Source organism: Bos taurus, chromosome 11 (assembly GCF_002263795.3).
Source record: "Bos taurus isolate L1 Dominette 01449 registration number 42190680 breed Hereford chromosome 11, ARS-UCD2.0, whole genome shotgun sequence".
Classification (NCBI taxonomy): domain Eukaryota; kingdom Metazoa; phylum Chordata; class Mammalia; order Artiodactyla; family Bovidae; genus Bos; species Bos taurus.
The window spans coordinates 1921419-1949335 of NC_037338.1; the positions used below are offsets into that span (position 1 = coordinate 1921419).

The following is a 27917-nucleotide window of genomic DNA, read 5'->3' on the forward strand; positions in this document are numbered from 1 at the left end:
CGTGTGAGTAAAGGGGATACACAGGAGGGGAACTTGGCTTTGCCCCACTCAAAATGACAAAAGGACTCTCAGAATATCAGGAAAGAATGAATGAAAGAGCAAAAACATGGGTAAATAAAATGGGCTTTTCCTCTTCTTGAGTTTTGATATTATGCTTGATGGTTGAAGCAAAAGTATAATGAGTCTAATGTGGTTCTCAGTGTAGGCAGAGGAAATTCTAAAACAATTATACAAACGGGAGGTAAAGGGATTTGAAGATAGGTAAGGTTCGTATACTTCACTCAAACTAGTACAAAGTCACCACCAGTAAAGTGATATAAGGTCATACCTAGTGTGTGCGCGCTAAGTCGCCTCAGTCCTGTCCAACTCTTTGCCACCCCATGGACTGTAGCCCGCCAGGCGCCTCTGGCCATGGGATTCTCCAGGCAAGAATACTGGAGTGGGCTGTCCTGCCCTCCTCCAGGGGATCTTCCCGACCCAGGGATTGAAGTGGTATCTCCTGCAGCTCCTGCACGGGTGGCAGATTCTTCACTGCTGCACTATTAATAATGCCTACAGCAACCACCCAAACATGGAGACAAAGAGGTTTACTAAAAACAGAATTTCTGGAGTCAAAAAGAACTAAGTCTGCATGTTTTCCTCAGCTTTCTAACTGTGTGTTACAGTCAAGTAACCATAACTTGACTGCACGTTATTTTTTATCAGGTCAGACTAGAAGCCCTGCCTCCCCAATTCATTTGAGTTTTACTAGTTTAAATAAATATTTGAAGTAGTTTTTAACTAAGACACATATGTAAAGTTCCTACCACAGTGACTGGTATGTATGACGCGCTCAATCAGTTACATCCGCATCATTTATTATTTGTAAATAAAGAAATGTAAGGTTGGCCTTTCCTTTTAAAAAACCCTGACAATCTCAAGCGTGAGAGGATGAGTCTCTCGCAGGTGCTGGAAGCACCCAGTGCCAGGCTGGCCGAGGCAGGAGGGAGGCCTACGTGGCAGCTCTCTTTAAACCTGACCACACAGAGCGCTTCATTCCCTGCACAGCCTTGACATCGTCCCAGTCCAATTTGATATCCGGAACTTCATCTTCCGGCTCCGGATCCTTCCTCAAGGCCCCCTGTGGTGAGGCAACCACGATGGGCAGAGGGCCACATTCCTCCCGGAATTCCACAACATGGAGACTCTTCTTATCAGCCAGCTGTTGGTGGGTTTCCTGGGCACAACCAAGCGGAGAGAACACCAGGTTAGGTGGGTGAGGCTGGTCTAACGCGGTCTGCCCCTGATGTTCATCTGGCGTGGCACAACTGTCTGGCTGATTAAAATGTAGCAACTCTAAGAGTTCATTAACTGAGGGTGATTATTACAGCAAGAAACCTGGCGCAGGTAACACAATATCAAGTTGACTAGCTAACTGAATATACGTAAGAGTGATTGAAAGTAAGATTTTACTTAAAAAAAAAAAAGACACAAAACACAAAAAATCTGAAGTCTTTAACCTAAAGAGCAGGAACTTCCTGTGGCTATCCTAAAGGTGACGGGCTGGGGGCAGAAGCATCCCACCCACCGCCCCACCCCCAAGGGGCATGAAGAAAGGGCCTTGGCCTCTGGCCTCCTGTCTTCCTCACCCTCCCAGTCATGTGCCACGCTGTGCCCCAGAATGAACTTGACTCTCACCATGCCCCTGCTCTAGCTGCCCATTTACAGGACACGCAGGGACAGAGGATGTCAAGTATCCTCAGATATCCAGCACCAGACTGGGACGAACAACCCGATTTCATCAACAACGAAAAACGTAAGAGAAAAAAGAAAACCGGAACTTACAGATTAAAAGTGATTTAAAAGACACAGCAAAGATTTTAAACGTATTGATCTTTTCTGCCATCTGATTCAAACAAACTATATAAAAAATGTTTTTAATCTGACAAATGGATACATTTCTATGAATACTGACTAGATGTTTGATATTGAGTTACTGGTAATTTTTTAGGCATGATGGTAGTACTGTCTGGTATGTTTTAGTCCTTATCTTTTAGAGATACACGATGAGATATTTATGAGTGAGATACACCGATGTCTGAGATTTGGTCCAGAATGACTGGGGTTGGCCGGGGGTGCGTGAGCGGCTAACTGCTGGTGTAACAGAGCCATGAGGACTCGTAACAGATGGCAGCCGTGAGTCTGCACCAGGTGAGTAAACTTGACAGGTGGTTTACAGATAGTATATTAAAACATCTAAAATGCTGCGAGAACGTACACCTTGTACTATTCTAATTCTGCATGCATTTGAAATTAGAAGAGAGAAGTGCAATTCATAAATAAATAAGTTGGAGTGTCTTAGAATCAGAGGCGTGTCGCTTACACTGGTGTCATTTTTTTTGAGTAGCACAATGCAACTTTTTATAGCTGATTCCATTTTAGAAGAGATGATACGTAGTCACTGTAGCCAAAGATTCAAAGTACTAACACAAAACAAAATATCATGTAAAAGAACAGGTCTGCTTGACCATAAGTATAACCTAAAAACAAATATTTTAAGTTACATCACACAATTAAGTCTCTAAAGTAAGTTTAAGTTTAGAAGTGCTTTTGAGAGATGTTTTTAGATAGTACTAACACACAGCTGATCAAAAAAGTTCTTTTAGGCAAAATTTTTCTTTCAGTTAGTTTTCCTATTTTAAACAGTGACCGCTACAATTACTCCACGGATCACTTTATTCAGAAACAGCCAGAGCACTCTGTAACCCTGCCAAAGTCCTCAGCAAATGGAGGCCCGTGAATGCCTCTTGAACCCGGCTGTCTTTCTGCTCACTCAGCTCTGCTGAGGTCCACCCAGCCTTTCTTTCAAGGGACAAGCCAGCCCTGCAGAGCTGGAGGGGCCCCTGCAATGACAGCCCTTCCTCCCTGCCACTGGTGCGACGGTGAGCCCAGCCCAGGCTGAGGGGGTGAGCTCGGCAGGGGCCCAGCGGCCCCATCTATGTGGAGAAATAACCTGAACTATTGAATGCGCAGTTCCTACTGACTCAGATGTCCCCCTGAACAACCTCTTCAGGTGACATGAAACTTACTCGAGACCACTCCCGAGTGCAAGTGCCCAGGGGCCTTCACCCTAGTTCCAGTTGAAAGGACAGAATTAAGAAAGGGACTTTCTCTTTTTATTTAACATTTTTATGTTGTTGGAGTTTTCGAACAAGCACATATTCTTTCCATAATAAAAGCAGATTATAATTACTGGCTTTTAAAAATACTTAATTTTAAAACTTCAAAAACCCATGCAGTTTTTTTCTAAAGGATGCTGCTGCTGCTGCTAAGTCGCTTCAGTTGTGTCCAACTCTGTGCGACCCCATAGATGGCAGCCCACCAGGCTCCCCCATCCCTGGGATTCTCTAGGCAAGAATACTGGAGTGGGTTGCCATTTCCTTCTCCAATGCATGTAAGTGAAAAGTCAAAGTGAAGTCGCTCAGTCGTGTCAGACTCTTAGTGACCCCATGGAGTGCAGCCTACCAGGCTCCTCCGTCCATGAGATTTTCCAGGCAAGAGTACTGGAGTGGGGTGCCATTGCTTCTCCATTTAAAGGATAATCCTCATGAATTACCTCTTCAGTTGGATTAACTAACCTGATGCAGCCAGAGACAAAGAATGCATGGTCCTCAGGTGGCCCAAGAGCAACTCCAGGGCGGCCCAGGAGATGCTGGTCTCAGAGCACACCGCTTAAATACAAACTGGCTCTTCAGTTTCCGAGCATAGGGTTGACTTACCTGGCGAGAGAGCCCCTGGAAGAGGCCCCGGGTGAGGCTGAGCATGTTGACGGAGCCAGAGACCTTGGCATACATGTCTTTGATGCCGATGAGCCGGCAGATGGTGGTGATGGCTCGGTGGCAGCGGAGGCCATAGCCTAGAAAGAGGAGAATCAAGTCAAACGCCTGCCCACTCGCCCACAATGCAGGTGGCGCCACCTGCTGGCCTCACCTGGCTTCCAGCTCTGGGTTTACATGTTGGTTCACATTCTGGCTTCATCACTTCCCAGCTGGGTGACCTTTCACAACTTCCCGAACTTTAAGGAGGACCCTGATTTAAATGAGATGCTATAAGGACTAAGTAAATAATATATATGTTTCTGGACTTCCCTGCTGGCTCAGTGGTGAAGAATCTGCCTGCTAATGCAGGGGCCATGGGTTTGATCTCTGGTCCAGGAAGATCCCACATGCCTCGGAGCAATTAAGCCTGTTCCCCACAACTCCTGACTGTGCGCACACCACAGCTAGAGAAAGCCCGCGAGGAGCAACAAAGACCCAGCACAACCAAAAACTAATTAAATGATTAATTTTAAAATACATATACCTATAAGTTTATTAAACACACGGATAAAAAATAGGGTTGTTAAGATTAACAGAGAGCCTGAAGTTTCTTGGCACCCCATGTCCATGTTAACTAGGGCTCACCAGACACATCTGTTCTCACCCTCCTTGAATGGTCAGCTGCACTGAATAGAGACATCATCCACTTCCTCCTTCTGGAAAAACTCTTGGCTTCAGTAACTCACCCTCCCCCAGACTGCCTCCTAGTTACTGGCCCGCCCTTCTCACCTCCATGCTGGCCTCTAAATCTCCCGTGGTTTCCTCTCCAGCCACTCACCCGACTCTTGGCCACCTGTAATCCCTTACCCATGTTGTTGCTGGTTAGTTGCTCAGTCATGTCCAACTCTTCATGACCCCATGGACTGCAGCCCACCAGGTCCCTCTGTCCATGAGACTCTCCAGGCAAGAACACTGGAGTGGGTTGCCATTTCCTTTTCCTGGGTAGCTTCCTGACCCAGGGATCGAACCCGCATTTCCTGCAGCTCCTGCATTGGCAGGCAGATTCTTTACCACTGCACCACTTGGGAAGTTCTCTAGCACTCTGATTAGCCAGGCATAAAACTCAGCACATACCTTAAAGCTGAGCTGAAAAATACAGCTTTAATCAGAAGACAGCAAAGATTTAAAAAAAAAAAAAAAAGTAACTTCTGCAATTAAAACCAGCAGTCTTTCAAAAATCATTCAGATAAAGATGTATCCAAAGTAACATGTCTAACAAAAACATTAGGCAAGCCACAAATGCAAGCCATGGACACAGGAGCCTGGTGGGCTACAGTCCATGGGGTCGCAAAGAGTCGGACACGACTGAGCGACTTCACTTTCACTTTTCACTTTCATGCACTGGAGAAGGAAATGGCAACCTACTCCAGTATTCTTGCCAGGATAATCCCAAGGACAGGAGCCTGGTGGGCTGCCGTCTATGGGGTCGCACAGAGTCGGACACGACTAACGTGACTTAGCAATATATATTTTCAAATTATCTTGCAGATACATTTTTAAAAGATTTTTTTAAAGGAGGTAAAACTGATTTTAATAATGTATTTTATGAACCCAGTATGTCCAAAACATTATCATTTCAACATGTCATCAATACCATAATATTTTTGAGCTATTCCTTATCCTTTTTTTTTTTCTCATATGGAGCCTTTGAAATCTGGTGGTATGTGACACAGGGACTCCCAGAAGCCACCTTTCAAGTACTCAAAAGCCAAATGGGACAGCACAGGTTTAAACCTTAATGTCCAAGTGTTCAACTCAATACTTTTTCTAATGATAAATGTTTTTATTATCTGGCATATGAATGATTACTTATGATTTTGAAGCAGAAGGCAAGTTCAGGTGCACTAATATAATTGGTACTACATTTGATTTTTTTTTTTTTCTTTCTTATTTCCATGCCATGGCTCTAGCAAAGTTGTATTAGAAGCTTTGGCATGAAAAATTTAAATACTGTGTATGTTCTATCTTCTGAACCAGACTTTTTAACATATTACCTAGAGTTATACAAAACCATTTTTACTGTAGAACCACAGGTGAAACGCACATCAGAATGTTTAAGAATTCTACTGCCTGAGTATACTGGGCATAACTGGCATAGCCCCATGACCCTAAACTCTGACTGCCTGCTCTTCCCAAGACAGGACGAAGGTCCATCTCCAGATCCTCAGAGCCTGGTATAGCACCTGGCTCACCAAAGTTGTTCAATTCACACTTAATGATGAGAGTAAATTAAAGGAACTGAATATGCTATTGGAAAAGAACCATCTGTAGCATCCATCAGTGAATTCCCTACGAGTAACCAATGCTTTTGAAGAACTGATGCTTTTGAACTGTAGTCTTAGAAAAGACTTTGGAGAGTCCCTTGGGCAGCAAGGAGATCCACCAGTCCATCCTAAAGGAAATCAGTCCTGAATATTCATGGGAAGGACTGATGTTGAAGCTGAAACTCCAATACTTTGGCCACCTGATGCAAAGAACTGACTCATCAGGAAAAGACCCTGATGCTGGGAAAGACTGAAGGTGGGGGGAGAAGGGTGACAGAGGCTGAGATGGCTGGATGGCATCACCGACTCAATGGACATGAGTTTCAGTAAACTTCCAGGAGTTGGTGATGGACAGGGAAGCCTGGCGTGCTGCGATTCATGGGGTCGCAAAGAGTCGGACACGACTGAGCGACTGAACTGACTGACTGATTGAACCACTGTTCCCACTACAAACTCAACTACTTATCCAGTTGCTGTTTCCTATTCATTAAGTGCTCTTCCCGCCTACAGTTACCCCTGGAATGTGTTTGTAATCATATGAGTCTAAGTAGGTTGACAACTTTTTAAAAAAAAAAATCACTGAATTATACATTTAATTCATTTATTTTCTGTTGTGATTTGCAGTATGTGTGATGTCAGTTCCCCAAATGGGCATCAAACCTGAGCCCCCTGCATTGGAAGCCTGAGGTCTTAACCACTGGCCCACCAGGGAAGTCCTAAGGCTGACTGCTTTTTACTTCCCCAAAAACCTTAATCAACTTAAATCTAACTTAGGCCTGTCCATTTTGGTGTTTTCAAAATGAGTTCAGGCAAAGGTGAGCAAAAACAGGGGGCAGGATGAAACTGGTACAGTTTCTCTGCTTTCCCTCCAACACATCATAAGTTTTTAGTTACCTCTGGGTTGTTTCTTCATCTTGATATGTGTCCTTTTAAATGTTAAGGAAATATCGTGGTATACTGGAGGGTAAAAACAGAAACACAGGGTTAGGGGTACAGCTTTAATGCCCTTGCAAATACCACAAAGCAACCACCGCGACCCTAAGCAGCCATCATGCATCAGCCACGGATGAGTAACCAACTCTGATTTCACTCATTACTAACCTTCTCATGAGAGTAAGTTTGGTTCTACATTTTATATATTTATATGAAAGAAGGTAGTAACAGACAGAGAAAGACAAAAATATCCACAGAGATATAGTGCCACACATAAAGAAACAAGTATAAGCCTGAAAATTTTAAAAGAAAAGATTAACACTCACTGGTATGGTCTTCATATCGTTCTATATAATGCAAATAGTGAACGGCTCTATTCTTTGCCTGAAAGAAAGAAGGAAAATAATTTTCTTAAATCTCTTGTTGGGAATTTACATTTTCTCAGAGATTCAAAAAATACCTTTTATAAAATATTTTATTATGGAAAATTTCAAATTTACACCAAAATTTCAGTAGATGCTTCCAAGAGTCAAGGATTTAATTTTGAAAAAAAAAAATAAATAAAATAACATCACTACCACAGCCAAAAAAAACCCAAACTGAAACCAAATCAATAATTCCTTAATATCGTTTAACATTCCGTCAGTGTTCAAGCACTCGCCGCTGTCTCATAGCTCCGGTAAGCAATCACAAGGCTAATAGAAATGACGCAAGAACACAGGCCCTTCTGAAACTGCCTTTATGAGATCAGTAACTTTTGACAGTAAGTATTTTTCTGTGGTTCCCACGAAGTCTAGCACAGACATTATTGATCTTTTACTGTTAACAAAGAAAAAAATGTACATACTTTTCTGAAAGCATCTGCCCGTTCAGTGGCTTTCCCAATGGCAAAACCTTTTAAAGAAAAAGTAAAAATATTTGAGGTAGCAATTTCACTGCAAGAAATTTCCCCTATCAATATACTTGCAAAAGTACAATAAATGACATGTACAAGAAGCTCACTGTTGGGCTTCTCCGGTGGCTCAGTGGTAAATAATCTGCCTGTAGAACACACAGGCTTGATCCCTGATCTGGGCAGATCCCGCATGCGGTGGAGCAGCTGAGCCCGTGCACCACAACTACCGAGTCTGTTCTCTACAGCCCGGGAGCCACACCCGCTAAAGCCACGGCACCCAGAGCCCACGTTCTGCAGCGAGAAGCCACTGCAGTGAGGCGCTCATGCACTACAACTAGAGTACCCTGTTCAACACATGTAGCGCAAAGCCCGCGCAGCAACAGAGACCCAGGACGGCCAAAATAAACAAACAAACTCATTTCTACAGAAAATATATGGTGGTATAGGAACAAAGAATTTCTGGGAAGAAAAGTGAAAGTGAAGTTGCTCAGTTGTGTCCAACTCTTTGCGACCCCATGGACTGTAGCCTACCAGGCTTCTCCGTCCATGGGATTCTCCAGGCAAGAGTACTGGAGTGGGTTACCATTTCCTTTGCCAGGGGATCTTCCCGACCCAGGGATCGAACCCGGGTCTCCCGCATTGGAGGCAGATGCTTTAACCTCTGAGCCACCAGGGAAGCCCAAGGAACTGTTAAAGAGTCGTTTCCTTTGGCAACATTCTATCTATAAGGTATTATAAATACCCGTTTTATAAGTGTCAGTATGGATGTAAATAGGCAGTTTTCCAGTTTTCTTCCCTTTACACATTCATGTATACATTTCAAAAACAGATGTTCATTGTGGAAACTCTACTGAAGAGTATCAAGAAGAAATTTGAAGAACTGGCAAATGTACTAATTAAACATTTTTAATCTTTTCAGTGTGTACTCTTCCAATCCTTATAGGCTTTTCTTTGCATATAAACATACTTTTTAAAAACTGGGATTATATCAGTCTTATATGAAGTGGTTTTTAGTTTGTCTCTTTGACCTAATGATTACTTTGTGAGAAATATCAATAACCTCAGATATGGAGATGACACCACCCTTATGGCAGAAAGTGAAGAGGAATTAAAAAGCCTCTTGATGAAAGTGAAAGAGGAAAGTGAAAAAGTTGGCTTAAAGCTCAACATTCAGAAAACGAAGATCATGGCATCTGGTCCCATCACTTCATGGGAAATAGATGGGGAAACAGTGTCAGACTTAATTTTTTGGGGCTCCAAAATCACTGCAGATGGTGACTGCAGCCATAAAATTAAAAGACGCTTATTCCTTGGAAGAAGTTATGACCAACCTAGATAGCATATTCAAAAGCAGAGACATTACTCTGCCAACAAAGGCCCGTCTAGTCAAGGCTATGGTTTTTCCAGTGGTCATGTATGGATGTGCGAGTTGGACTGTGAAGAAAGCTGAGCGCCGAAGAATTGATGCTTTTGAACTGTGGTACTGGAGAAGACTCTTGAGAGTCCCTTGGACTGCAAGGAGATCCAACCAGTCCATTCTGAAGGAGATCAGCCCTGGGATTTCTTCGGAAGGAATGATGCTAAAGCTCAAACTCCAGTACTTTGGCCACCTCATGCGAAGAGTTGACTCATTGGAAAAGACTCTGATGCTGGGAGGGATTGGGGGCAGGAGGAGAAGGAGACAGAGGATGAGATGGCTGGATGGCATCACTGACTCGATGGACGTGAGTTTGAGTGAACTCCGGGAGATGATGGACAGGGAGGCCTGGCGTGCTGCGATTCATGGGGTTGCAAAGAGTCGGACACGACTGAGCGACTGAACTGAACTGAAGTGATTTCCCATAATTGTTTAATGGCTATAGCGTATCACAATGCTTGGTTACATATACTCTTCTGGTAACTGTGTCCCTATTGTGCAATATTTACTGTCTCTCTCCCCACCCCCAGTTTTTTTTTTTTTACTATTATACATAATACAATCGTGTCTTAAGCCTTTTAAAATATTCACTGTCCTCATGGGAAAAAGCAGGTGTAGGAAGATCTCTCTTTTCCCTCTAAGGAATTACTTGGGTTCACCACAAGGTCTGTGAGCCTAAGCCACTAAAAGACAATCAGTGGGAAAAGCCTGAAGCCACTGAGTGCACAGCTGAGGGCAGGCCATGCCTGTCCCCCCTCCACCACCAGCTCCTCACATCCTACCCCCCACTCACCTGCGGCTCCTCTGCCGTTCCCCACAGCGACCAGGACACGGACGGATCTCTTCCTTCCCTCTTTGGCCGTCATGTTGAAAACATTTCTCACCTAGAGGACAAAATGGCCATAAATGTTACCCCTTAAGGAAATTCTGAAGTAGGGAACCAAAGGAACCTACACACACACGCACACACGTACACGGTGAACACACACATTGTCCCTCACTCCCATGAGCACAAACAGCACACTTCCTCCAAAGGAAACCACCATCTGGGCTCTTTCTTCAGGAGTAAAATGGAAATAGGACTTTCTCTTCTTATTTTACAAGCTGGTTAGACGATCTGACTGAGATAACTTTTAAAGAGATTTGAAACTGTAAAACACAGTCTATCTTATTTTAATGAAGGCACCACAAGAAAGAAAAAAAGTTGCTGATTCAACTTTAACACAGTTGGTAACTGACTGATTGACACATCCCAATAGCAGAGATGCTAAAATATGAAAAAGTGTGAATCTTACAAATGATAAAATGCAAGGTGCAGAAACAATCAGCAAAGAAGTGGATCTCTATGGATTAGACTCAAAAGAAGACAGAAACTTCTGAAATACTGATTGTTATGCACTGTAGAAAAATCTACATTTGGGGGCATATTTATACATTCACCAAGAACTACAAAACTGTTAACTGCTTACGTGGTGGCCCCTTTCCCATAAAGTGAACTTAAAGAAAAAGGGAGCTCAAGCCCACTCTTGCGGATCCTCTTACTGGAAATCACCCCCACGGACAAAATTCTTCAAAGGAACTAACTTCCACAAGGGGTATACCAGGACCCAAAGACGTAAAGTACTTGTAAATATAAACTTGAATGTAATTGACACTGAAGAAATAACGTACACAATCAATCACAAACTCAACACATTCCATATGGCATTTAACACCAAGTGTGAGCTCAAAGGGAAGTTACGATTTTAGGAAATGCCCTGGAAAAAGTGATTGAAACTGACCTGATACAGACTTCAGTTTCAAGACCTTATAAGAAGCCCAGCAGAACCTTTCCCTAGCAAGAGCTGGACATTCACAGTAACTCCAAGCTTTCTACCCCTCCCCATGTCTCCCTCCAACCTCTGCTTCCTGAACTAAGTGTCAGATACAGCTGATCCCAAGAGAAATTGCTACTGCAACCTCTGCTTTAAGAAAGAGGAAATTTAATGCAATCTCCAAATTCTGGTATCAACAATACCACTGAAGTCACCTTGCGATGAGACCCTGATGAGCAGCCCCTCAAAAGGGCAGCAGTCAGAAGAGAACTGAAATTGAAGTTTCATCATTTCCTTACACAAAGCAGCCCTGTAGCTCAGAAAGTCACACATCAAAGGCTTTTCTTCACTGTTCCTCTTTCTGTATCCCCTCAATACCTACTAACCCAACTTCTCCAAAGGCTTAACTGGGTATTTAGTTCAGCATGCCTACCTCAAGTATCCTGGTATCGAAATCATCATACGTTTCTGCAGGGAGGAAAAAAACAGGAATATAGATAAACGCATCCATGTAATTAGTGTATGACAGCATTTTTTATCACTGGCACCATCACTGACTTTTCACTAAGAATCTCAGATATTTTGGTGCCACTCTCCAGGCCGCACCCTGGTCCTCATCACTACCAGAAACTCTTCCACCCCTAAATTCATAAACCTGGCCACCATCTTCCTGACTGCTTTCTCCTACCCCTCCAGCTCTCACTCAGTGACTCAAAGGTACGGTTCTTGGGGCTCGGCCAGCATCTCCAGACTCGTGACCACTGCTCCCCTTTCTCCATCACCCCTCTGGCCTTCCAGCCTCTCCCACTCAGTCAAGACACTACTGCCCACCACTTCCGCTAGGTCTCGTGAATGTCCTCAACTCGCTCACCTCTTCCCCCGTACACCACACCATCCAGGAGGCAATCAGTACAGCTGTCTGGCCACACCTGACCTGCTGGGCGCTACGACAGAGAAGTCAAAGCACGGCACACACTGGGGCCACTGAGAACTCATGGTCTCCAACTCAGCCGAGCCCTCTCTGCTGCCCGCGGGCCTTCTACATCCTTTTACTTAGGTCTCTCTCTTCTCACCACAGCAGCCATTTCAAACACTCCCTGTTCTTTTATTTTGACTATAGGAAATTAACATTCATAGACAACAAAACAACCAGCAAAATGTACGTTTATGTACCATTAGCTGGCTTCAGTGATTATCAACTCACGTCAATCGCCTTTCCTCTACATTCGGTCCAATTCCCACTCCACTGGGTAATTCTGAGGCCAGTCCCAGATACGTTATGTTTTCATCAACACACTCTGGTGGCCACACTCGTCCATGTTCCCGTCTCCTTCTCAAAGACTCAAGGAAGCCTCTGGAGAGACGACACTCACACAGTCAAAATACAGCTCACCTGACCCTGTCCGCTGCCCTTTCTTCTGTCACGAGTTCACCCATTTATCTACAGGCTAAACCTGGGCCCCCAGGAGGGACTTGAGCTCATGGGTTTCCCCCCCCATATCGTCATTCTCCCATGGGAAGTGTTCTTCTAAGTCCTCAGTGTGCTGGCTGAGTCTCTCCACCTCAACCTCTCCTCCCCTCTCTAAGCCAAACTTAAGAAAGCAGCCAAACTCTTGCCTACTTTCTCATCTCCTATTCGTAGACACGAACAAATTTTTCAGATGATTTTTACTTCTTTACATACTCAGGAAACAGTGGGGGAGATGACTTTGTTTTCTAATTTCATCTGATAAATATTATCAACTTTTATTTCATGTGTTCTTTTAGGATGCTTCATGACAACTATTTGGTTTCTTCTGTTATCAAAATAGCACTCCTAAGGCATGCTGCTCCATACCCCATGACCAACAGCACTTGGGAAACCACGTACTATGGGAGACGCGTAATAGGCGTAGTGCACACCACCACGCTCGAAGGCTCCGAGAAGCCACACAAGGAAGACACCAGAACCCAGTGCTTTGCATCCTATCTGTGGAATACTTCTTGGTTTACAGGCCTCTAGTGTTTCATAAAATACAGTTGGTTAACAATGTGAAGTTATTCCAGTGATATTCAGATTCTGTATTAGAAAAGGGCAGTCTAAACAGAGGAATAACTAGAAGCATATTAAAGAATTCCAGAAACTAGGAGTGCCCTCTCCATCACGACGTAAGTGAAACCAGGACTCTGCTACCTCCATTGGGACCGGGGTCAGGGGGGCCAAGACTGATGCCGCCCCACGAGTTTCCGCTCCATCCTCGCTCCCGTTTAACCTTCATCTTCCTCTTCCGGTCCCACTCTTCTCTCTGTTGGACCATATCGGCCTCCACCTTTTCTTGCTCTTCCTTGCTTCTTTGAGTGATGGTCTGTATAGCTCCACTTTTCATAAGTGGGGCATTCAGACCAGGCCATAGGAAGCCACGACGCCCTGAAGGTTTAAAAACACACAGAAATAATTCTTTTAAAAGCATTCATTTCTTGAGTATTAAAATGCCAGGCAGTGGGCATACAGATAGATACTGCTGGTGGGAGCTTATACTAACATACTCACTTACAGGCCACTTGGCACCGTCTACTAAAATTTTAAACATACCCATGGAAACAGCCAATAATTCCACTTAACGGTACGGCCTAGAGACACACTGCCCCTCGGTTATGCAGCATACGTGTGCTTGGACAAGGATGTCCACTCAAGTGTTATTTGTCAAGCCCAAAAAGAGAGACAATCAAACTGTCTAGCAATGTTGAAACAGCAAAATGAACTATGGCATATCCAACCTATGAAATATGCTGCATTCAACTCAAAGAATAAGGCAGCCCTGTAGGTTCTGATATGGAATAATTTCTAAGACCTATTATTGAGTGAAAAAAAAGTGAAGTATAAGAGAATATGTACCGTGTGATATAATCTAATGATTTTTAAAAGAAAATGTATATTCCTGTTAGGGTTTTTATGTATACAAAAGCATTAGAAATGTCAGAAGGATTGTTAATCGGTTATAACCCAATACAAAATAAAGTTTAAATTAAAAAAAAAAAGAAAATGTCAGAAGGAAACATCAAAATGAAATCAGTGGTTTCCTTAGCAGAGGCAACTGGGATTGAAGAAAATAAAAAAGGCACCAAGGGACTTCCCTGGCGGTCGAGCAATTAAGACTCCTCACTTTGAATTCAGGGGACCCCCAGTCCGTGAACTAAGACTCCCACATACTTGTTTTTGTAAATAAAGTTTTATTGGAACATAGCTGTGCCCATTTGGTTATGTATTACCTATAGCTGCTCCTCTGCTACAACAGCAGAGTTGAATGGTTGTAACAGGGACCATGTGGCTCACAAGGCTGAAAATACTTACTTCTTGACCCTTAGCAGAGAAAATTCTAATTTTCTACCACTGAACTGTAAATTCTTTGAGCACAGGGCCTTTCGCAGCAGATGCCACACAAGGGCACTTAAGGCCTGTGGAATGAATAACTCAATGAATGAATCTCTTTTTATGAGATTTTCTTCCCCTGAATCATGGGGCAATGAGCCATTTGGCTGGACTCTAAAACCACATTTCCTAATGTCCTTCATTAGAAATGTTTTGATGTTTCTAGTTCATAAAACATCTATAAAGTTTTGGAGAGAAAAAAAAAATCTTAGCACAATAGCTGTTTTTACAAGTAAGTTTACCTTCGCCGATGATCTGACCCCTGTTCAAATCCTTCCTTCTTTTTCTCTTGGTTCTTTTGCCTCTTCCTTTTCTTGCTCCAGCTCCGGTTTCTGCTAAAGCACCTTTCCATAGCTCATCTGCTGTCACTGTAAAGAGACAGGTGTTACAGAATTTCTTCAAGCAGTGGTTCAGGGCCTACTGATTTATTCCTGTTGAGTAAAAAGGGCTGGAAGAAGCGGGGTCATCTGCATCATTGCAGCAATGAAAGCAAAATTAAAACATCCTTTGCACATTCCACATGATTTCCATTTGAAAAGCCCAAGATTTGTTGCTACTCCTTTTACAGAGTATGGCCTCCCCAGCACAAAAGACAACCAACATTTATATCCCCGTTACTTTCCTATAGATGTGTCTCCTGAACATTTTATCACCTATGTGACATCCACTGTAACTGTTGAGATAATCAATAACTAGCCTTCCCAATACAGGTCTCTTAGCCCAAAGAACCAACTCTGCAATTTGAACCCACAAATCTTAATCATTTATTTGTCTGCTCTATTCTGAAAATGCCCTATACGTCTGTATATCCTTCAAAACAAGATGCCCAAATTCGTCTTCAACTCTAATGAAAACCTAACCATTCTTGGGAAAGAATGAGCATGTATGGGGTCTGACAGTTAATCCTTGCACATGCCTGTATGTACTCCTTAGATGATTATCTTTTACTTTAATGTACAGACCCCGAAACCACTGATTTGTTTCCATCTGTGAATTTCTAGGCTCCCCCAATCTTTCCTGCCGTACATTGCAGAGCATTTTCCCCTCTGTACTTGTGGAACATTCAGATTCTTTACTTCTGACTGCTTCTGAATTTACTGGTATAGCCACGTTGTTTATTAGATTTAAATGGTCTCCACAAGGACTCTGCCTTTCACGTTATCACCAACTGATTTTATGACAACCAATTATTCCATTACCAATTTAATAAAGAATCAGAACCATACAAACATTGTACTAGTCAAAAATCTAAGACACATATATCTACATGCCTGAAACCTAAACACATTCTAGAAGTCAAATGAGTATCTTCATTTTCCTTTTCTTATGAGCCCTTAGGCTTTAAAGGTTCTACCTGCTTGCTTCCTGAAAGGCCTTACACTTTGATCCTTTGGTTTGATAACATGAAAAGGGGAAAATGTTTGGGATTTACAGTATTTTTTAATGTTTTGCATCTATAGAGTACCCTGTTTTTCAAAATACACATATTATTAGAACTAATCTTTGTAACTGAAGCTCAGAAAAATAGGTCAGTTTCCACATCACATGCTGCTTTGTGTATTCTTGATCAAAGCAAACTTTAGATTGACACTAATTCATTTAAGAGAACCACAGGTTTGAAATAAAATTACCAACCTCAAGCTATACTCGCACTAAACACTGACTTTCTTTCTTTATTCCTTAAAAAGGATGCTATCTATAAATGCCATCAAAAACTTGAAAGTTCACAGTGCAAGCACTTTTAATGGAGATAAATCTGGATTCCAGAAAAACATCTACTTCTGCTTCACTGACTATGCTAAAGCCTTTGACTGAGAGGATCACAACAATGTGGAAAATTCTTCAAGAAATGGGAATACCAGACCACCCGACCTGCCTCCTGAGAAACCTGTATGCAGGTTAAGAAGCAACAGTAAGAACAGGACATGGAATAACGGACTGGTTGCAAATTGGAAAAGCAGTACATCAAGGCTGTATATTGTCAACCCTGCTTATTTAATGTACATCATGCAAAATGCCGGGCTGAATGAAGCACAAGCTGGAATCAAGATTGCTGGGAGAAGTATCAATAAACTTGGACAAGCAGATGACACCACCCTTATGGCAGGAAGCAAAGAGGAACTAAAGAGCCTCTTGATGAAGGCGAAAGAGGAGAGAGAAAACGTTGGCTTAAAACTCAACATTCAAAAAACGAAGATCATGGCATCTAGTCCCATCACTTCATGGGAAATAGATGGGGAAACACTGCAAACAGTGACAGACTTTCTTTTCTTGGGTTCCAAAATCACTGCAGATGGTGACTGCAGCCATGAAATTAAAAGACGCTTGTTCCTTGGAAGAAAAGCTATGACCAACCTAGATAGCATATTAAAAAGCAGAGACATTACTTTGCCAACAAAGGTCCATCTAGTCAAAGCTATGGTTTTTCCAGTAGTCATGTATGGATGTGAGAGTTGGACCATAAAGAAGGCTGAGCACCAAACAACTGATGCTTTTGAACTATGGTGCTGGAGAAGACCCTTGAGAGTCCCTTGGACTGCAAGGAGATCAAACCAGTCAATCCTAAAGGAAATCAGTCCTGAATATTCATTGGAAGGACTGATGCTGAAGTTCCAATATTTTGGCCACTCAGATGCTGGGAAAGACTGAAGGCAGGAGGAGAAGGGGACGACAGAGGATGAGATGGTTGGATGGCATCACCGACTCAATGCTCAATGGTTTTGAGCAAGCTCTGGGAGTTGGTGATGGACAGGGAAGCCTGACACGCTGCAGTCCATGGGATCGCCCGACACGACTGAGCGACTGAACAATACAAGAACAATCTGGATTTGTCCCCAGACCACTGCAACAAAGTGACTAGCACAACCAAGTGAGTCACACAAATTTTTGGTCTCCAAGTGCATACAAAAGTTATGTTTACACTATACCACAGTCTTTAGCATGCAATAGCATTATTTCTAAAAGCACTGTGTCTAAAACATTATGCCTAAAACAACAGTATACACTTTAATTTAAAAAAAATTCTATTGCTAAAATGTTCATCTTTAGCAAGTCAAAGTAGCAACATCAAAGATTACTGATCTCCTATCACCATATCAAATATAATAATAACTAAAAAGTTTGAAATGTTGCAAGAATTACCAGAATATGACACAAAGACACGAAGTGAGCAAAGCGTGTTGGAAAAAACGGTGCAGACAGATTTGTTCAACACAGGGTTGCCACAAATCTTAAATGTGCAAAAAATGCAATATCCTCAAAACACAATAAAGCAAAGTGCAATAAAACGAGGTATGCCTGTACGTCATATATTAACCTCTGAAGTGTAAATTCGTTTAAGGAGAAGAAAAAGAAGAAAAATTAAGATACCAAAGCACCTCTTCTTTTCCTGTTTCATGAAATGGGAAGTTGGTGGCCAGACTACGTACGTTTAGTGAAGAAACTATAGGATCTGTACTGCTGGGCCGTCACGTTCCCGGGAGCAGGAGTGCAGCACTGTGTCTGCAGCGCGGGGCCCAAGTGGGTAGAACGGCAGCGGCCTCTGGCTCCTGCAGATGACGAAGGGCCTGTAGGCAGACAAGAGCAAAACTGCGTTAGACCTCCACGCCTGCGCAGAGACACTGCCAACGCCACAAATTAACTCTTACTTATAAAAACAAGCCACTAAAATGCTGAACTTTTAAGAATCGTATTTGGAGGACAGTCTTTCTTTAAAAAATAAAAGCAAACTTTTGGACGCTGGCTCAGATGACACAGGGAGATCTCTCTGGACCTGTCAGCTTTATTGAGTAAATGGTTCAGTTAAAAGTAAATAGAAACCCGTGGCTTTTCATTTTAAATAAATTCAGGTCTTCAACAATCACTCTAAATCCCATTACATTGGACACATTTTAGTTTTTCTTTTAACCCCCTCAATCTTCAACAAAATACCAAGTACACATTAATTTATTCTTGCTGTTTAATGTTGCAATCCTTGAAATACTCAGCTCAGCTCAGTCACTCACTCATAACCGACTCTTACAACCCCATGGACTGTAGCCTGCCAGGCTCCTCTGTCCATGGGATTTAGATCGCATAGAAACTGTGCTTGCGTCTATGCTCAGAAAAAGCAGACATGCGGCTTAGTTAAATCTTCAATTAGCATAACGATGTTAACAGGGAAAAGAATAATATACACTATCTATTTGGAAATATAACCAGGTAGAAGTTAAAACAAAGTGTCACTGGAAAATGAGAAGGCCTAGCAAAGGGAAATGGTTTTAAGGTAAAAACCTTTTGGTATTCCTTGGAAGTGTAGTATTTTAAGATAACAATCTTCAAAGCAGGAACTACTCTGCTCATTTTATATACAAGGCAACTGAGGGTGTCGTTTGGTCATGGTCGCACAGGCAGAAAAAGTGGAGGAGAACTGTCTCTTCATTCCACCAGTCATTACTTTCCTTGCCCCAGACCTCCTGTGGGACTGTCCCCTCAGCAAGAGTGCTGCTTTCTGGCCTTCCTCACAGATCCCTTCTCCAGGCCCTGTATCAGCTCAGGCTGGGACACTGCCTGAGTCAGAGTCAGGGCCGAGTACGTCGTTTATGACTGAACGCATCACCCGAACAACAAAGACACAAACGCAGGAGGAGCCAGGCGCTCCAGACTGCTTGCCGGACCACCTGAACAAGCGCAGAGGCATCCCAACTGCAGGGCTGACAAGACGAAAGGAAGAAGACTAACGGCAAGTCCAGCACGGAGCGGACACAGTGAGCTTTCAACTCTGCCCTAACCAGAGACCATGCGGAGGAGGCAGGATTTAACTGGCCATAAGCATGACATGACATTCCCAGGTGGCTTGCTCAGCTGTCAAGAACCCGCCTGCCAATGCAGGAGACGGGAGGTCAATCCCTGAGTCGGGACGATCCCCTGGAGAAGGAATGGCAACCCACTGCAGTATTCTTGCCTGGGAAATCCCATGGACAGAGGAGCCTGGCAGGCTACGCTTCATAGGGTCACAAAGAGGTAAGGTTCGTATACGTCACTCAAACTAGTACAAAGTCAACACCAGTAAGTGATGTAGGTATAATGTAATACCTAGTGTGTGCACGCTAAGTCGCCTCAGTCCTGTCCAACTCTTTGCCACCCCATGGACTGTAGCCTGCCAGGCTCCTCTGTCCATGGGATTTCCCAGGCAAGAATACTGGAGTGGGTTGCCATTCCTTCTCCAGGGGATCTTCCGACTCAGGGATTGACCTCCCATCCCCTGCACTGGCAGGCGGGTCCCTTACAACTGAGCAAGCCACCCGGGAATATCATGGTATGCTTATGGTCAGTGCTCAGAGTCAGACACAACTTGGTGACTGAACAACAACAACAAAGCATAACGTGGGCTTGGCAAGCACTGGCCTCTTCCTTTTGGAAAGTGAGTCAAGAGAGGGCCTGGCACCATCAGGAAAGAACAAAAACCTTCTGCAAACACTGTGTTTCAAGGAGGTGTCACAATATTCAAAATACCTCAGAACCCAGTCCTGCCATTACTGGCTGTGTGACCTTAAGCAAGTCACTTAGCCTCTAAGAGACTCATTTTAGCATCTGTAAAATGGGAATAACAACTCCGTCACTAAAAACTGGTGTGAGGATTAACCAAAATAACATACTATTAACCTGACACACAAATCATTGTTCAATAAATTGTGGCTATTACATCTTAGACCTTGAATTATAACTGCCATTATCATTAAAAATTTGAAAAATACTCTTTAGACCTTACCCATTTCTATTATAAAGAATGTACTTCATTTACATTTTAGAAACTACACAAAGTACTCTTAAGTATCAGATCTTAGAAGAAAAGGTTGTTAGATAAATAATCTCACCATTGCTGGGAACAGCTTTCAACGCCCAAATGGAAGCTGTTGGAAAGGTGTTTAGGTAAAGCTGCCTGGACCATAAACGACCTGTAAATTAAAACAAAAACAAAGGTTAAGATGTATTTCTACATTAAAAGGAACATTTTTAACACCTAAGGAATAGCAACATCTATAGTATAAAAGAACCAAAACAAGTAAATGAAGAGTTTCTGGGCACCATGACCACTTGCCCAAGTAGACGACATCACATCACACTGGCTGCTTCACACTCACACCGGACCTGTTACCAAGCCTCACACCTTCTCCTCAAAAAAAGGCATTCGTTAACCATCAGGCAAGTGCAAATCAAAACTACAAATTTATACCACGTCACATCCACTAGGATCACTGTGGTTAAAAATACAGAAAATAAGTGTTGACAAGGATGTAGAGAAATAAAGATCCTCATGCTGCTGGGAACGTAAAAGGCGCGGCTACTTTACAACGCAGTCTAGCGGTTCCTCAAAAAGGGAAACATGGAGTCTCCACTCAATCAAGCAATTCCACTCCCAGGTACATACACATGAGAAATGAAAATAGACACAAGGACACTGCACACAAATACCTACAGCAACACTACACGTAATAGCCAAAAGGCAGAAACAACCCACATGCTCAAGTGATGATGGATAAACAAAAACGTGGTACATACACAAAATAGAGTATTATTCTGCCATAAGAAGGAAGTACTGATTTATGCTACAATATGGACAAATCTGAAAAACACTATGTTAAATGAAACAAGACAGTCAAAAAAGATCATGTATTACATGATTTCATTTATACGAAACATCCAGAACATGCAAACAATAGAGAAAAAAGGTAAATTAGTGGCTTCTGGGGGCTGGGGGAACAGGGAACTGTGGGACATGATAGGTAAGGTTCTTTTTGAGGTGATTAAAATGTTTCAAAATTGATTATGGGGATGGTTACACAGCTTTGTCACTCAGTCAGTTCAGTCGCTCAGTCATGTCAGACTCTTTGTGATCCCATAGACGTCAGCACACAGGCCTCCCTGTCCATCACCAACTCCTGGAGTCCACCCAAACTCATGTCCACTGAGTCCGTGATGTCATCCAACCATCTTATCCTCTGTCATCCCCTTCTCCTCTTGCCCTCAATCTTTCCCAGCATCAGGGAATGAAAAGTCAATGAAAAGTTAAATGAGTCAACTCTTCGCATCAGGTGGCCAAAGTATTGGAGTTTCAGCTTCAACATCCGTCCTTCCAATGAACACCCAGGACTGATTTCCCTCAGGATGGACTGGTTGGATCTCCTTGCAGTCCAAGGGACTCTCAAGAGCGTTCTCCAAAACCATAGTTCAAAAGCATCAATTCTTCGGCACTCAGCTTTCTTTATAGTCTAACTCTCATATCCATACATGACCACTGGAAAAACCATAGCCTTGACTAGACGGACCTTTGTTGACAAAGTAATGTCTCTGCTTTTAAACATGCTATCTAGGTTGGTCATAACCTTCCTTCCAAGGAGTGTCTTTTAATTTCATGGCTGCAATCACCATCTGCAGTGATTTTGGAGCCCAGAAAAATAAAGTCTGACACTGTTTCCACTGTTTCCCCATCTGTTTCCCATGAAGTGATGGGACTGGACGCCATGATCTTAGTTTGCTGACTATTGAGTTTTAGGCCAACTTTTTCACTCTTCTTTCACTTTCATCAAGAGGCTCTTTAGTTCCTCTTCATTTTCTGCCATAAGGGTGGTGTCATCTGCATATCTGAGGTTATTGATATTTCTCCTGGCAATCTTGATTCCAGCTTATGCTTCTTCCAGCCCAGGTTTCTCATGATGTACTCTGCATAGAAGTTAAATAAGCAGGGTGACAATATACAGCCTTGACATACTCCTTTTCCAATTTGGAACCAGTCTGTTGTTCCATGTCCAGTTCTAACTGTTGCTTCCTGACCTGCATACAGATTTCTCAAGAGGCAGGTCAGGTGGTCTGGTCCTCCCATCTCTTGAAGAATTTTCCACAGTTTATTGTGATCCACACAGTCAAAGGCTTTGGCATAGTCAATAAAGCAGAAATAGATGTTTTTCTGGAACTCTCTTGCTTTTTTGATGATCTAGCAAATGTTGGCAATTTGATCTCTGGTTCCTCTACCTTTTCTAAAACCAGATTGAACATCTGGAAGTTCACGGTTCACGTATTGCTGAAGCCTGGCTTGGAGAATTTTGAGCATTACTTTACTAGCATGTGAGATGAGTGCAATTGTGCAGTAATTTGAGCATTCTTTGGCATTGCCTTTCTTTGGGATTGGCATGAAAACCGACCTTTTCCAATCCTGTGGCCACTGCTGAGTTTTCCAAATTTGCTGACATATTGAGTGCAGCACTTTCATAGCATCACCTTTTAGGATTTGAAATAGCTCAAGTGGAATTCCATCACATCCATTAACTTTGTTCATAGTAACGCTTTCTAAGGCCCACTTGACTTCACATTCCAGGATGTCCGGCTCTAAATGAGTGATCACACCATCGTGATTATCGGAGTCGTGAAGATCTTTTTTGCACAGCTCTGTAAATATACTAAAAACCACTGAACTGTATAGTTTAAGAAGGTGAATCATATGGTGTGTAAGTTACATCCCAATAAAATCACTATCAAAAAAAAATTTATACACTAGAAAAAGAAAGAAAAAGGCTCTGGAACCAGGTGGTATGGCTGCAAAAACCTGACGTCCTTCCAGTCTAACCTTGAACAAGTTTCTCAACCTGTGTGTCCTAATTCCCTAACGTGTAAAATGGGAATGTAAAGGTATCTATCTCATAAAGACATTGTTAAGATGAAGGGAAAAAGCATAAAGAACTTAAGACAGACCCTGCTACACATAAGAACTCACGGAAGAAAGCTGCAGATGCTAGGTGCTATTTGAACAGGGCTTTGAAAAAAGAGGAGGTGGTCACAAACATGAACAAAAGTAAAAATATTTCTCAGGTCAGATTTTCCGACAAAGGATTTCAGGTCAAGTTTCCTAACAAAACAAGTTACAAAAAAGAACTTTCCTATTTTCACAGATCTTTAGATTTCAGAATTACGAATCCTGGATTGCAGGTTTATAATAAAATAAAATAGAGCGATCAGAGGTCAGGTCAATCGTATACTGGTTCCTAGAGATAAACGTTGCGCGGGAGGATAGTAGGCTGCTTCTCCTCGGGCTGCAAAAACGAACATGGGGTGCGGGACAATACCAACATCCTTCTTTTTAATAAAGAGTATTGATCAGCCCGAAATCTAAAATAACTGACACTAATCCTATCCGACTCAAGCTGGAGGACAGCCTATTTCCCTTTCGAGCTTCTCCGGCCTCGATCTACCCACAACTCGCGCCCGCGGGGAAGGCGATGCTGGCTTGCAACTATCCTCCTCACTTAGCCAAGCATGCACGAGCCGCCTGGTGAACTGGAAGGGACCCTGGACCGCGTCCAGTCCATCCTCACTTTACACACCCATGCTCTGTGCGAAGGCACGCAAGGTCACACAGCAGACCCCAGTGAGCCGGTAAACCGACGCGAGGGGCCCGGAGCTGCGGCTTCTTGCTTTTTCCCGCCCAGGCGAATGCAGGCCCCGGGAGAGCCGCCCCCACCCCCGCTCCCGCTCGGCTCAAAGCTCCGGGTCCCAGCGTCCCAGCTCTCACCCGCCGAAGCGCCACACAGAGCAGGGAGGAAGCCCGCAGCGCGTACTGCCGCCGCCATGGTGGAGGCCCACGAGCGCCTCCGGCCGAGCAGCCTTCCTACCGCCTGTCGTGACTGCTCTCCATCCACCGGCCGCGGACCTCGGCCCGAGACTGAATCCCCAAGGTCCGGGGGCCGCGCCGCAGCGCAGGCCCGACTGAGGGGGTGTACGGACAGGCAGCGGGGTGGGATGAATCCAGCCTCGCCGCGGACAGCCCCCGCGGGGTCCTCGCGTTAGGACCCAGGGGCGGGGCTTGGGCCGGCCGCCGGGGTGGGCGGGGCTTGCCGCCGGGGTGGGCGGGGCTGGCGCGCTGTCTTCCCCGGCGGGACGCTCGGGATCTAAAGAGCCGCGAGCGCGTGTACCGCTGACAGAATCCTCTCACTGAATGAAGCTGATGCTGTGGACTCTCCCCAAACAGAAATGAGAGGTACGGACGAGCACGGAGCGGGGTCTAAGTGAAGATCGAAGCGGGGAATGGTGCACACGGAAGAATAAAAAAGCCGTTCATAGCCAACTCCAGTAACGCTCTGGATTTGGGAGAAGCTCTGCGGGCGATGAAGAAGAATCCATATCCAGAGTGTCAGAACAAGGGGCTGCTTCTTCCTTAGTAGAACTGGCCCGATGTGGTCAATCTGCAACAGGTTAGCTGACTGATCCTTCGGCGTGTTCTGTCATATTGAGGGCCAGTGTCGGTCTCTGCTGTTAGAATAGTGAACGCTCGGCAGTGGCTATATTGGCCCTAGTAAGTGAAAGTCTGTGTTGTTGAGCTCAAACATAACTTCCATCCCTAGTGCATTGCCCTTGAGTCCATTTGGCTGGGGGAGGAAGCAGACTGACATTCTCAGGTTGGTTATTCTGTCCACCTCATTAAAACCCTCCTATTTGGTAAGCATTCATATGGAGCATAATTAAGTTCACATTCTGTGCCAAATTAGAGAAGTCTGTCCACACCCTCTTCCCCACACCTCCTTGAATTTTCTAATCCCATTCCTTTCAAGTACCTGATCAGCCAGCCAAGCCATTAGCTATGGTCCCTGAAAAAGTATAGATCTGTACACCTGATCGGGCAAAATGAACAACCAAGTGCACTGCTCAAAGTTCTGTCCACTGAGAGGATTTTCCTCCACCTCTGTTCCTCAGAGCGTTCCCAAAGTGGGATGTTGTGCAGCTGTGTCCTTGTAGGCCGTGCCTACATACCTTGCAGAACCTAAGAGTTTTGTTCTTCAGGCACCTGGTCGCATGGAAGTTACCGTGAAGCTGTAGGTGGAGGTTGAAGGGAGAAGATAATACAGCAAGAGTAGAGGCCATGGTCATGGCACTCAAGAGTAGAGGGCACCCAGTTCATGATGGACAGCTCAGATTACAAGGGAATTTGGCCCATAGCCAAGCATTCAGGTTCTGCTTTGTTTGTTTTTTCTTTTATTTTAAAATAGTGATAGATTTATGGGGAGCTGCAGAAATAGTACAGAAAGAGCTCCTGCATCTTTTACCCAGTTATTTCCAATGGTAGCATCTTCTACAGTCATCCCTCAGCCACAGAGGATGGGTTTTAGGACCTTCCATGGATACCAAGATCCATAGGTGCTCAGATCCCATAGTCGGTATTCTGAATTCATGGTTCCATATCCATGGATTTAGCTAATTGCCTATCATGTTGTTGTTGTTTAGTCGCTAAGTCATGCCCCATTCTTTTGTGATCCCATGGACTGTAGCCTGCCAGGCTCCTCTGTCCATGTGATTTCCCAGGCAAGAATACTGAAGCAGGTTGTCATTTCCTTCTTCATGGGATCTTCCCGACCCAGGGATAAAACCCACATCTCCTGTATTGGCAGGCAGATTCTTTACCACTGAGCCACCAAGGAAGCATATCGTGTAGTACAACAATATTTATTGAAAAATTGTGCGTATAAGTGGACCGATGCAGTCCAAACCCATGTTGTTCAAGGGTCACCTATAATACAGTATCAAAACCCTTGTGCATATTGATAAAATTCACAGAATTCGTTTGGATTCTATCAGTTTACATGCAATCGTGGGGTTTACATGCATGTGGGGGTGTGTGTAGCTCTATACAGTTTTTATCATGTGTGGATTTCTGTAACCACCACAATCATGGTAGAACTGTCATCACAAAGATCCCTCATGCTTTCTCTTAAGAGTCACTTTCTCCCTTTTCTGTCTTCCTCCACCATCCCTAACCCTTGGCAACCACTAATATGTTCTCCATGTTTAAAATTTTGTCATTTTGGGAATGTTATGTAAATGGAGTTAGTTACATGTCCTTTGGAGATCACAGCATAATACTCTTGATGTCTTTCCAAGTTGTTGAATGCCTCAATAGTTTCTTCCTTTTTGTTTAACCATTCATCATTGTAGAATATGTATATAGTTTATCTTCAGTTTTTGGCTATTTCAAACAAAGCTGCTATGAACATTCATGTACATTTTTGACATTTAAAAAAATTTGTTATAAAATATGCATAACATAAAATTTACTGTCATAACCATTTTTAAGTGAACACTTCAGAGGCATTGAGTCCATTCATATTGTTGTGTGGCCATCCCTATGATTCATCTCCAGAACTCTTTTCATCTTGAAAAACAGAAACTCTGTACCTATTAAGCAGTAATTCACCATTCCTTTCTCTCTCCAGTCTCTGTCAAACACCATTCTATTCTTTGTCTCTATGAATTGGATCAATTGTCTCATATAAGTGGAATCATACAGTGTTTGTCCTCTTGTGACTGGTTTATTTCATTTAGCATTATGTCCTCAAGGTTCATCCATGTGTAGCATGTGTTAGAATCTTCCTTTTTTAAGGCCAGATAATGTTCCACTGTGGGGCTTCTCAGGTGGCTCAGTGGGTAAAGAACCTGTGTACAATGCAGGAGATGCTGGAGATACGGGTTTGATTCCTGGGTTGGGAAGATCCCCTGGAAGAGGGCACAGCAACCCACTCCAGTATTCTTGCCTGGTGAACTCCATGGACAGAGGAGCCTGGTGGGCTACAGTCCATGAGGTCACAAAGAATCAGACATGACTGAAGTGATTGAGCACAGCACAGCATAATATTCCACTGTATACTGTATTGTTTATTCATCTGCCGATGGACAGTTGGGTTGCTTCTACCTTTTTGCTCTTGTGAATAATATTACTGTGAACATGGAGTGTGTGTTGAGTCATGTAAATACTCGAAAATAGCTTTTCTAGTCCCTGCTTTCAATACTTAGAGGTATATACCCATCATGGGCTTCCCTTGTGGCTCAGACGGTAAAGCGTCTGCCTACAATGAGGGAGACCCGGGTTCGATCCCTGGGTCGGGAAGTTCCCCCGGAGAAGGAAATGACAACCCACTCCGGTATTCTTGCCTGGAAAATCCCACGAACGGAGGAGCCTAGTAAGCTACAGTCCATGAGGTTGCAAAGAGTTGGACACGACTGAGCGAATTCATCCACCCATCATGTGGGCTTCCCTGGTGCCTCAGTGGTAAAGAATGCCTGCCAGTGCAGGAGACATGGGTTTGACCTGGGCGAGGGATCCCACATGCCACAACTAAGACCCAGCACAGCCAAATAAATAAATAATTTTAAAATGAACTACAAGCTAAAGAACTTGAGTCGCTCCTGTCGCCTAGAGAAGTAGCTCTTAGAAGGGCCTCAGTTCATGTGAAAAAGATAATATGGAGGTCAAAGGAAGTGCTCTAGCAGATCATGATGCCAAACAAACTGCCTTAACTTAGGTGAGA

At 43.6% G+C, this 27917-nt stretch overlaps 1 protein-coding gene across 2 annotated transcripts; it reads right to left on the reverse strand.

The window, feature by feature from the left end:
- Positions 1 to 836: 836 nt before the first annotated feature.
- On the reverse strand, positions 837 to 24204 carry MRPS5 (mitochondrial ribosomal protein S5). Of its 2 annotated transcripts, NM_001046123.2 has the most exon segments (12): positions 841 to 1216; positions 3759 to 3895; positions 7016 to 7078; positions 7381 to 7438; positions 7902 to 7948; positions 10160 to 10250; positions 11614 to 11648; positions 13354 to 13587; positions 14832 to 14957; positions 18018 to 18155; positions 20445 to 20525; positions 24134 to 24204. In NM_001046123.2, coding segments are annotated over 12 exon segments (1293 nt in total). In that variant the 5' UTR covers positions 24192 to 24204; the 3' UTR covers positions 841 to 991.
- Between the last annotated feature and the right edge of the window lie 3713 nt (positions 24205 to 27917).

Bases quoted from the DNA above. Each gene is read 5' to 3' on its own strand.
- MRPS5 (XM_024998516.2), bottom strand. From the start codon at position 13,571: ATGGCCTGGTCTGAATGCCCCACTTATGAAAAGTGGAGCTATACAGAC. The intron at 7,949-10,159 runs GTGAGTGGGGGG...TTTCTTTAAAAG, and splicing joins GAACGGCAGAGGAGCCGCAG to GTTTTGCCATTGGGAAAGCC. The intron at 7,079-7,380 runs GTGAGTGTTAAT...TTTACCCTCCAG, and splicing joins ACGATATGAAGACCATACCA to TATACCACGATATTTCCTTA.